Here is an 11,545-nt window from a genome sequence, read left to right on the forward strand (position 1 = left end):
TTACGCATAATTGTTAAAAAAATACTCATTTTAAAATAATATTTATTATTATAAAGGGTGTCCATGTAACGTGAAATTAAAGAATAGAGTAAAATACTATTTTGGTCCCCTACGTTTGAGGTGAATTCTGTTTTAGTCCCAACGTTTAAACTGTTCTATTTTTATCCAAAAAAGGTTTGATTTGCATCAATCAAGTCCTGCCGTTAAGTGGGTGTCAAATTATTGACGCCGTGTCCGACGTGGCAAACTTGGTAGTTTGGGATGAAGTTAACAGTTGGAATTGGAAGCACGAAAAAAAAGAAATGAAATCCGGTCCAATAAGTAAACCCTAATCCCCAAAATTGATGTTCTTTATCTACTGAGAATGGCTCCTCATTCGTCTTCCCAAGGTTCGCGTAGCAGCACCAAGAGTCGTGGGAGAAGGAGGACGTGCTTCTGTGGAGAGAGACCAGTATTGCGGACATCATCTACAGCGGAGAACCCAGGAAGAAGATTCTGGTGCTGCATCAACTATCAGGTGAGTCTCCTCTTTTTTGTCTCTTGTTTGAAAATAACATTGGGTGTTAGTGTTTGGAGGATCTGAAGTGTTTGATGTGTTCGTGTTGGTTTGGTTGAGAACAGATAGGAGAAGGATGCGATTATTTTGCTTGGGCAGAACCTGAAGGTCAAGATCCACAAATTCAAAGACTGAAGAACAAAGCGAGCTCGTTGAAACAAGAACTGCAGAAAGCTAAAAGAAAATTTGCATTGGCACTTGCTGTTGGAATTCTTGGATGGACAACGGCTGGGCTGCTGCTATATGATCGATTTAATTGAGGTTTAGGGGGTTAGCAGTTTTGTTTGTTTGCTTTTCTGTTGTTGTCCCTAGTTTGGAGGGAATGTCAATTGTTTAGGGATTGAAAAAATTGACATACAGTTAGGGTGATAACAGTGATGTGTTAGTTGAAATTTTTTGTAAGCTGTATGTGTAAAGGCATTTGCTGTAAACATTATCAAGTTTTTGAGTGAAATAAAAAACTATAAGTTCCTGTATTTTGACATACATTATTTGATTTTGTACAAGTTTATTTTAGTTTGATCTACTAATAAATAGAAGGCTTCATTTGTCAATTCACATAACTATGCTACTGAAAATTTATGTAAATCATTAGATAATGGAGAAGTCTTAAAGTAGCTTCTCTTAACCATAACAATATCCAAACAAGCCTTAAATATAACTATGAAAAGATAACAACACAAAAGAGATCAACATGAAAATAGTAGTCTTAAAGTAGGGTGTCTAAAGTATCACAGGGACATTAGTCCTTGGTCATTGACACTTTCATTACAAAACAGAAGGTAAACACTAAAATATAATATGTTCTTCATCCCAATGCCTTCCAGGCCCTAGGTGGTGTTTTTGCCATGAACCTCAGGGTCCTCCTTGATGGGCTAGTAACTGTTGCTGTCGATGGCTGGGGTTGACTGGCGCTGCTGCTGTATCTAGCTCTCTTGGAGGATGTTTGTGATTCCTGGCTCCCTCCAACTTGTGTATTGCTCTTTCTCTTTGGCTGAAGTTTTGTTGCTGGTTGTGTTGTTGTCTTGGCTGAAATCTTGCTGGGTTTTAGAGTCCTAGTTGTGCCAGCACCTTTCTTGGCTTGTGGAGTTGCATTATGCTATAAATAGTAACAGAAAATTGGGTTAATTAGACAGTATCAACATTCACATATAAGGAATTGTGTTCAAATTGACAACAATAACTTTGCCTTTTTTGCTGAGGCCTCCATCTTACATTTTCTAGGGCAGGTTCTTTTGTTGTGACCAAGTGCAAAACAATATGAACATTTTTGTTGTTGTCCAGTCCTGGATAACTTAGCCAGTGGTCCATTGTTGCGTGGCTCATCACCAGTCTTGTTCCTGCTCAGTTTTGGGCGCCCTATTGGTTTCCTAAACACTAGTGGCAGCACATCATCATTCTCAGTCCAGGACCAGAGATTTTGTCCATTCACTGGGTAGATTACATGTTGATAGCAGTCCACGTAGGTCTCTTTCCTATAACACTTGTTCACATAGTTTTTAACATCCAAACACATTTTCCTAATGCAACTCATGGCATGCTCATAAGGGTAACCTGTTAGTTGAAACTTTCTACATGAGCACTCATGTAAGTTTAAGTCCACAACAAACTTAGCTCTATTACCTTGACTGCTAGACACTTCATACTTGTCCCTACCAGCATATATGGCCAACCACTTCCCATCCTTATCAAATTCTCTTTCAATTTTCTTGTTTATTTTTGGCAAAATTTTTCCGGCATATGTAACTATACTTTGTCTGTTATCAGCCCACCTATTAATTAGATAAACCATAATATCTTCTAGCATAGACACAATGGGTTTTTCTCTAGCCTCTACAATAACAGAGTTAAAACACTCACACATATTGTTTACAAGTGTATCAACTCTAGGAAAATAATTAAACCTGGACTTGCTCCAATACTTGGCAGGGATCTCCATGAGATGATTATAAGCTCCTTGATTAACCAGCTGAATCTCCTTCATCCTCCTCTCCCATTCCTGGACATATGTTGCCTTTGCAGCCTTTCACATCATCATCTTTAGTTGAATACCTGGAAATCTTTTTCTGAAGTTGCTATATAAGTGCCAGACACAAAACCTGTGGTCTATGCCAGGCAGTAACTCATCAAAGGTAGGGATCAATCCCTTTGAAGCAGAATTTAAAAACATCACCAGTCAATAACAGCACAACATGAATTAAAGACAGAATTAATTATACAAGTTTAGGTTGAGAGTTACCTTTTGTTGGTCGCTCATGAATGAACACCATCTGATCTTATCAACTCCCAAATCATCACACAGATTCAACAAAAACTATCTCCACGAGTCTTTTGTCTCTGCTTCAACAACAGCATAGGCAATTGGCAAAATCTGATCATTGGGGTCCCATCCAATGGCTGTTAGAAGTTGACCCCCATATAGAGTCTTGATGAAGCATCCATAAAGACCAATCATGGGTCTGCACACCATGAAACTCCGTTTACAATCATCCAAGCAGATATAGATCCTCTGAAATCGTGGTCTCATGTCCGTACTAGGAATTGGTATCTCTAACGAAATTCAGGAGGTCTCTCCACTTGTATCTGAACAGTAGAACCTGGATTTGACCTCAATAACTCCGTAGCATAGTCATGAATCCTCCTATATTGCTTTCCATAAGTATCATTAATTTTATCCAGGGCTTGCTGCTTCACTCTGGCAGCTTTGGTCATTGTGAGATCCACATTCCACTTGCTATGAGCCTTCTTTATCAAAGTTCTCAACTTGATTTTCGGTTTTTTACAGATCTTCTTCATAAAAGTCTTACTCAGCCACTGAGAATTCATTATACCAATCTTGGTTGTCTTAGAGCATGTGTGTTTTTTGTAACAGCTGGTCAGTTGTCATGTATCCTCTCTCTTCATCTTATGGCAGTAAGCAAACCACTTGCAACCTTCTTTGCAAACAGCTTTGCACCTATGGCTATCACACTTTGAGAACCATATTTCTCTGTCACTGTGCACAGCATAGCTCGTTACACATTCCTTAAAAGCATTCGTATCTACATACATTATCCCAACCTCCTATTTATACTCCTTCATATTCTTCAAATTCTTATACAATGGGTACCTCCTCAACAAGGGATCCCCTTCATCATCACTTACAGGGACATCCCACAACTCGTCACTCTCATACCCATCATCCTCATCCCTTAGTCCAGCAGCCACCACTTGCTCCTTACCCTTATTAACACTGCCACTATGCTCTCCTTGTACTCAGTTGGAACACTCTGTTTCAGCTTTTGGAGATATTTTGTAGTTGTGACCTCAACATCATACAAACCCTCATCACCATTCCGATCATCATCGCTGTCATCAAATGCAACCTCCAGATCACTATCTCCAGAGCTATTTTCACTCCATTGTTCATCACTGTCCTCCTCATAATCATTTCCTAGCTGGTAGTCATCATCCTCAGATTCATCATCACCTGAAAAATCTGACCTCTCTAACCTCTCTTCATCATCATCCTCCAGCACATCATTCTAGGCTTCTGTCACCACCTTGGACTTCTTACCCACCTTGGCCTGAGAAAATGATTGGGCCTTGTGCAACACAATTGGACCAGGCCCAATAGTGTCTGCAATGGGTGCAGCAGGCTCACCACCATCTATATCTTCAACTTCCTCAATAGTGCAGCCTTTCCTAGTAGTAGCAGCATCTTTGTGAACAACAAAAAGCTCCACCATGTTGTCCCTCATTCCAATTAGCCATGTCCATGACATCCTTGTCTGTGTGAAGCATCCTCAACCCTATATCTGTTTCATCTTTCAGAGACTTATACCTCATTGCAGCGATGTTCTCTATCACATATATCCCTATTCGAGCACTATCTCCATAGCCTCGAACCTACTCCATCTATCTTCATCACAATAGTCCACTATCGAAGTCTCACCCCCACATAGTGTAAAGGTTCACCATCAAACCCAAACTTCCCCCCATGGTGTATCTTGATACTAAAATAACTTATTTTTCGAACAATCTGTTACACAAACACAATACACTTCATAAAATTCTCACATTGATCAACAACAACAGAAATGCATAAATACAATCACTAGGGCAAAATAAAAACTTCTAAAACAAAATAAGAAACGAATATGAAACTATAAAATAAAACAATCACACATAAACATACATCATTACATATCAACATGCATTAAGATGAAAACCAAATGGGTTCAGAAGATTTGATAACGAAATACCTGATACGATCTTCTTCCGAAAAGTAAGGGTTTCAAACTAACTGCTGCTGTGGACCTTTAACGTTACTGAAGGACAATGTCACTTCTCTGGCTGGAAATCGCAAGCCTTCAGCGACAATCGATAGGGTTTGTGGCTTTTCGTTTGCGTTTCGTGCTTCACAAGAAGAAGAAGAATAGTCAGGGTAAGCATGCGTTCTGTCCAAAGGCGGAAAGGATTACACGTCTATTAACCACTGTCATCTCTCCCTTGCCACGTCGGACACGGCGTCAATAATTTGACACCCACTTAACGGCAGGACCTGATTGATGGAAATCAAAACTTTTTTGGATTAAAATAGAACAATTTAAACATTGGGGAATAAAACAGAATTTACCCCAAACGTAAGAGATCAAAATAGTACTTTACCCTAAAGAATAATTAAAATACCCCTACTAAGCGTGGTTTGTAGAAACATATAGCATTACGAAGAATTATAAGAATAGTAACATTTCTAATGTCATCACCACTTTAGGAGAATTTATAAGTCATCACGTTCTAAAAATTTTCTTTTTGATGCATGCAATTATAATTTTTCTTTTAAATCCACCTAAAATAGTGTGATATTTATTTGACAGTGGAACAATTTAGCATCATGAAGGATATGAAGCACCACTCCTATTCTTGCTTTTGTTGCTATATATATATATATATATATATATATATATATATATATATAAACAGCCAATAAGCATTGGAGTTTACAAGATCCAACACAAAAATATGAGGCTTCCCAATGCAAGAAGTTGTTACATAAGCACTTATTTTTGACACATTCTTCATTCCTTTTATGTATTACTTGAGAGTGTTGTTTATTTTAGTTACTCTTATTAAGAGGGTTGATATATACACCAATTAGTATAGTTAATTACTCTTATTTGGGTTTTGGAATCCGAGTAATGTATTATACTATAGATTTTATTATTTTTTCTATTAAAATTTTGTTACAGATGGAGTTGTCACTAATTTTATACTCATTTATATTCTATAATGAAATATATAATTATCATATTTGTTTGCCGAAATTCGTGATGGATAAATTTAATATATCAAGATATCTATTGGTATATCTTGCATTCAATCTTATATATAATATATGATCATTTTATTTCTCACGTATGTATGTACTATATAGTGACATTGATTATATATATGTAAACCGATTTCCGCATACATATATAGTTATGCTTCAACTTCAAAATTAATTACCATTCATTGAGAATAATAACTTACGCTAATAATATATACGATTTCTGATAGATTTGTTTCAGAATCTCCATCTCCATGCATGTATGTCTATATTTCCCGTGTATAGTAAAAACTCCTAGAATAACTATATATAGCGGGTACACTTCTAACATATTAAACACTCTGTATAAATGAAAGTGTACCAAAATTAATATAGAGCATTTCCAGTAAATACATTAAACAAAATTATACCATACGTACAAATAAACCGTGAATGTATAGGTAAATAGAATACGATAAATAGTATTCGTACAATAACCAATAATAAATATGTATTATATAAAAAATAAAATATAACACTCTTAATTTAGTGTGAAAAATTCTAAAATTGTCAGAAAAAATTAAGTACCAAACTTTAAAAATATTCACTATATTTAATTATAATTATACTATAGCATGATTACAGTGTGATATTATTCTATTATAATTTGTAATAAATAATGAATACTAAAAAATTTACTTAAAATTTAGGTTATATTTATTTATAAGGACAGGATACTGAGATAAAAATATAGAAACATAAAATTATATTTGACAGATAAAATATTTTTATCTTTGTGTCTAAAAACACTTAATAAGATACAACTTATTTTTTTTATTTTTTTTTTTTATTATTATTCTTATTAATTTTTTATAATTATATTTTTATTATTATATTTTTTTCTAAATTTTTTGAATAAAAAAATAAAAATAAATTAAATTTTTATAAGTTATTTTAATTTATTATCAAACAAAATATAAAAACATCAATTTTTTATTTTTATCTTTTTTTTATCTTATTCTCACTATCTTATTTTATCCTATTATTATCAGAACCAATTGCACTCATGTTATTCCTAACAATACTCTGATTTTGTATCTATATACTCTGATACTCACCACAAGATATCAGTCAAAGAAAACCACAAGAAGCTTTTATTATTATTGATTGCTTCTGTTTTTGATGCCTCAAACATGGCTTGAAAGACTCCTTTTATAGGCAAAAGCTAAGTTTGTCCTGTAGCACCAATTTGCATACAGCTTTGTGTGTGAGCCAATTTTTTGAGGTTGGTGGCATATTTTTTTCTTTTGATTACTACCTTCTTTGTTCACGCATTTAATCAATACACACTTACCAATTGTTGGATATATGTGGCAAAATAAAAGCCGCTTTGCCGTCCAACAAAAACTTACATTGGCCATCATTTTATTTTTCAAATAAGCTTTGATACGATGTGTCTATTGTCACCTACTTAAGGGTTCTTAGTTATCGAAGAACCTAAGCATTATGTTTGTTTTAACTTGAAAATTTGGGTGCAGTCGATTTCAAGTGAAGTTGATATCTGAGAGCTGTTAGATGATTTAACTGATTTAATTAAATTTTCATCTAACGACTCTCAGATATCAACTTTACGTGAAACCGACTTCACTTGAATTATCACCTTATTTTAATTAGTAAGTACTTTTGATTTAATTGTGTTACATTTATATAGATCAATAGTTAAATTTTGAATATATCTCACTAGATGGATACTGGCTTAGTTTGATGAGTATTATAGTACTTTTAAAAATTACAAATACAAATATATAATTTACCAAATATAAAATGAGGTTGGTGTGTCTACTTTTAAAAAACACAAGTATTTTTCCAAAAATTTAAAGGTTTATCAAAATGTGATGTATGCTTGATTGATTTACACCTTGAATAATAATTATTTGTGGGTGATAAATTTCATCAATCTAACTATTAAATTATGATATATTATAATGATAACTTACCAAATTTCATAAAATTGGTACATTAATAGGCATGTTATTTAATAATACTCATGTTTTTATGTATTTTAATTTTAAAATTATAATATACATATATAAAAAGTCTTATAATGATATACTAAATCAATTCTAAATTTTATATTTTTTTAGATTAATCTATATGATAAAATATTGAAAGTGAACAATTGAATTATAAAAAAAGTAATATATACTACATGAATAACAAAATTTATTATTTGTGGTTAATACTTGGTCAATTTTAAACATTTAAATTAAATTCTAAATATTATACTTTAAATTCTAAATGCTAATAATATAATCTAAAATATTGACTAATATTGATAAAAAAAAATATAAGTATCTTAAATTTTTCTTGTTGAGATTCCAATTCAATTTAATTTTAATTAATTTTTAAAGAATTTTTAGTTGATAAACAACTTAATCCTGCACAAATTTTAATTATTAAATTAGTCTCTATTTTTTATTTTGTTAGACATTAATTTTTACCTCAAATTTTGATTAAAAAAATAGAAAATTCAGATCATATCATTTATTTAATATATAAAAGCATATTAGTTCTTAAACATTTTTAAAATTCTAAGATCAATCGTTTTTTTAGACAAATAAGCTATAGTAGAGATTAGTTTGTCTAATAAAATAAAAATTAAGAAACTAATTTAGTGATTAATTAAAATTTATTGTGGACTAAAGTATTTAACTAAACATTTTCTTAAATACTGATTTAGAATATTACTTTTAACATTTTTTACATTTTCATCTTAAATTTTAAGGCAGTCTTTAAAATTAGTTATTTACACTAAAAAAATCTCCAAAATTTCAATTGTACCATAGAAGTTCATTGAGATTGAAAATTTTATACTACATTGATCTTCATCTCTTTTCTGTGGATGAGTTACTTATCACTCCTGAGTGACTGACACATACCTTTTTATGCTAGATTAGATAAAATAATATTATTTTTAATTTTGACACTAAATATTTGATGAAATGAACCACAAAAACATCTTATCCTTCACAAAAAAAATATAGATGATCATTAAAGTTAATTAATATCGTAATATCAATATTTAGTGTCAAAACAAAATCGATATCATTTAATCTAGTTCAGCATAAAAAAGATTTATTAAGTCATTTACATTGCGAAAAATAACTCCATAAAAAAGAATAAAGGATTTACTTAGTATAATTTTTTCAATCTCAAATATAATTATAGTACAATTGAAATCTGATAAATCTTCTGGAGAAAAGGGTGAATATAAAAAATTGCTTTACGAGCACAAATCTATTATATATAACTAATTTTATAATTAAAATGTGTCACATGTCATTCTCTCATTATTATAATTGAAATCAATTTTTTTTAAATTAAAAAATTCTCTCATCTTCTCTTATATATATTAATGACTAATTATAAATTTGACAATCAAAATGTGTAATACAACATTTTCTAAATATAATTAAAATTAAATTAAAATATTAAAATTAAAATTAAAATTTAAATATAACTATATTATTATATTATTAATTTAATAACTAAAATATGTCACATAACACTCTCTCGTTAAAATTGAAATAAAATATTTTCATCCAAAATTAATAAACTCCTTTTCTCCATTCTCTTATCTACATCTCTCCTCTTCACTATTTCTCTCTACCCTTCCTATTCTATATATAACTTATAATTTATATTTTATATTTTATATTACTAATTTAACAAACAAAAAATATGCCACGCAAGATATTCTTTCATTACAACTAAAATAAAATATTTTTTTCAAACTTAAGAAACTCTCTCTCATTCTTCTTATTTATCTTTCTTTTTTCTCTTTCATTCTCATTCTCTTTCTATTTTTCTATTCTACAAAAAAAGTAAAATTAATAAAATAATATAATTTAAATAAATTCATAAAATTACAAAAATACATTAAATTTATAATTAAATATAATTAAAAAATAATCACGTAATATTATTCACATAAAAATATATCTTATGATATGCATAGTTTTTTAGTTTTTTTTTTTAATTTTAAATTTTTACCGCTTATCTGTCTAATCTACATTTTCACTTCTCTTCTTTTAAATATTTATTACATATAATTTGGAGAGAATACTAATATTGTGATTAATAATTAGAATCAAGATTCAATTATTTCAATAAAAACTAATTTTGAGTTAATTTTATAACTATTAATATACATTTTTTATACTAATATCTAATTATATATATATATATAGAGAGAGAGAGAGAGAGTATTATTTTTAAATAACAAATATGAAAATTAATTATTTTTATTTATGCAAAAACTTTAACATCTAATCAAATGTAAAAGTATATACATTAAATTTTTTTCAAGTTTAAGATAATTAATAATGTTAAAATTAATTATTAGTAAAAAACTAAACTCTTTCACATAAAATTTATAATTAAAAATATTATTATTTAATTTTTTTATCTACGAAAACTCTATTCTTCTTAGTCGACGGGAATTTTTATCCATTACGACTTTTTTGTAAAAGTAGTTTAATTATATAAATCTTTTGTGTTATAATTTATAATGTCAAGATAAGACAATATAATTTTAAAAGATTCATATTTATGTAATATTATTACAAATAAAAATACTAGTAATATTCAAAAAGTGAATAGCCTAATTATAGTTTCTTAATATAACATTGTATAGTTTTTTTTTTTTTGTTATTCACAGTATTTTCTAATTCGATAAATCAAATATTAATCCGTTGTCGCTGACCAATAAATTATAACATTGTATAGTTGACTAATGATTAATACATATCAAAAACTAAATCCTGTTTTATGGTAGACTTTTCCATGTAATAAATATGAAAATTAATCATGTTTGACTATAAGTTAATGGAATAACATTTAATTAAATGATGAATTTAATTTTAATATGTTATTAGTATAAAATTATTTTATATGTGTATTTAATTACATAATGTCATATTAGTAAAAATAATTATTTTTTATATTGACTGTATGAATAGTTATCTATGAGAATGATTATAATTGCACAATTATGTAAAACGTTTTATATAGTCTTAGCACATCAAAATTAATAAATTCTTAAATGATAATATATTTTTTAAATCAATTTTGTTAGATAATCAATAAAAAGTGTAATTAATTAGCAATTTTTTTAATTTTTTTAAATGTGAATTTAAATTATCATAAAAAAATTCAAAACTTAAAAAAACATATAAAATTAAATATAATAACAAACATCTAAAATCTTCATAAAATCATTTTAAAAATTTTTAATAAAAAAAACATTTAAAACATAACAAAAATAAATATCTACAACCTAACAAAAATAAGATATTTAAATTTTTTTTAAATTTTTAAAATCTAATAAAACAAGACATTCAACAAAATATTAAAAAAATATTTAAAAATTAAAAAAATATCTAAAACTATTAAAAAAATATACAAAATCAAAAAAAAAACATTCAAATCACAAGAAAAAGAAATATTCCAAAACTAAGAGAAAGAAACATAAAAAAAAAATAGTAAAAAGATTTATCCAAAACCAGAAACGTGACCAAAAGACCTTGGTGCATTTAGATTTTGCGAGAAAGGGGGCGGTGTCCGGTGGAAGGAGATTGTGGTGCGACGTTGCTTCCTTTCCTTTGCAAGAGGGGGGCGCAATGTGCAGTGGTTCTGGG

The 11,545-nt window shown here is 29.4% G+C and overlaps 1 protein-coding gene across 1 annotated transcript; it reads left to right on the forward strand.

The window, feature by feature from the left end:
- Positions 1-364: 364 nt before the first annotated feature.
- LOC130974439 (uncharacterized) lies at positions 365-816 on the forward strand. Its single transcript, XM_057899327.1, has 2 exons — positions 365-517; positions 622-816. Exons 1-2 carry the CDS (start codon positions 365-367, stop codon positions 814-816), a joined length of 348 nt encoding a protein of 115 aa, XP_057755310.1.
- The last annotated feature ends 10,729 nt before the right edge of the window (positions 817-11,545 follow it).

Source organism: Arachis stenosperma, chromosome 4, assembly GCF_014773155.1.
Source record: "Arachis stenosperma cultivar V10309 chromosome 4, arast.V10309.gnm1.PFL2, whole genome shotgun sequence".
Lineage (NCBI taxonomy): Eukaryota > Viridiplantae > Streptophyta > Magnoliopsida > Fabales > Fabaceae > Arachis > Arachis stenosperma.

Bases quoted from the DNA above. Each gene is read 5' to 3' on its own strand.
- LOC130974439 (XM_057899327.1), top strand. From the start codon at position 365: ATGGCTCCTCATTCGTCTTCCCAAGGTTCGCGTAGCAGCACCAAGAGT. The intron at 518-621 runs GTGAGTCTCCTC...GGTTGAGAACAG, and splicing joins GGTGCTGCATCAACTATCAG to ATAGGAGAAGGATGCGATTA.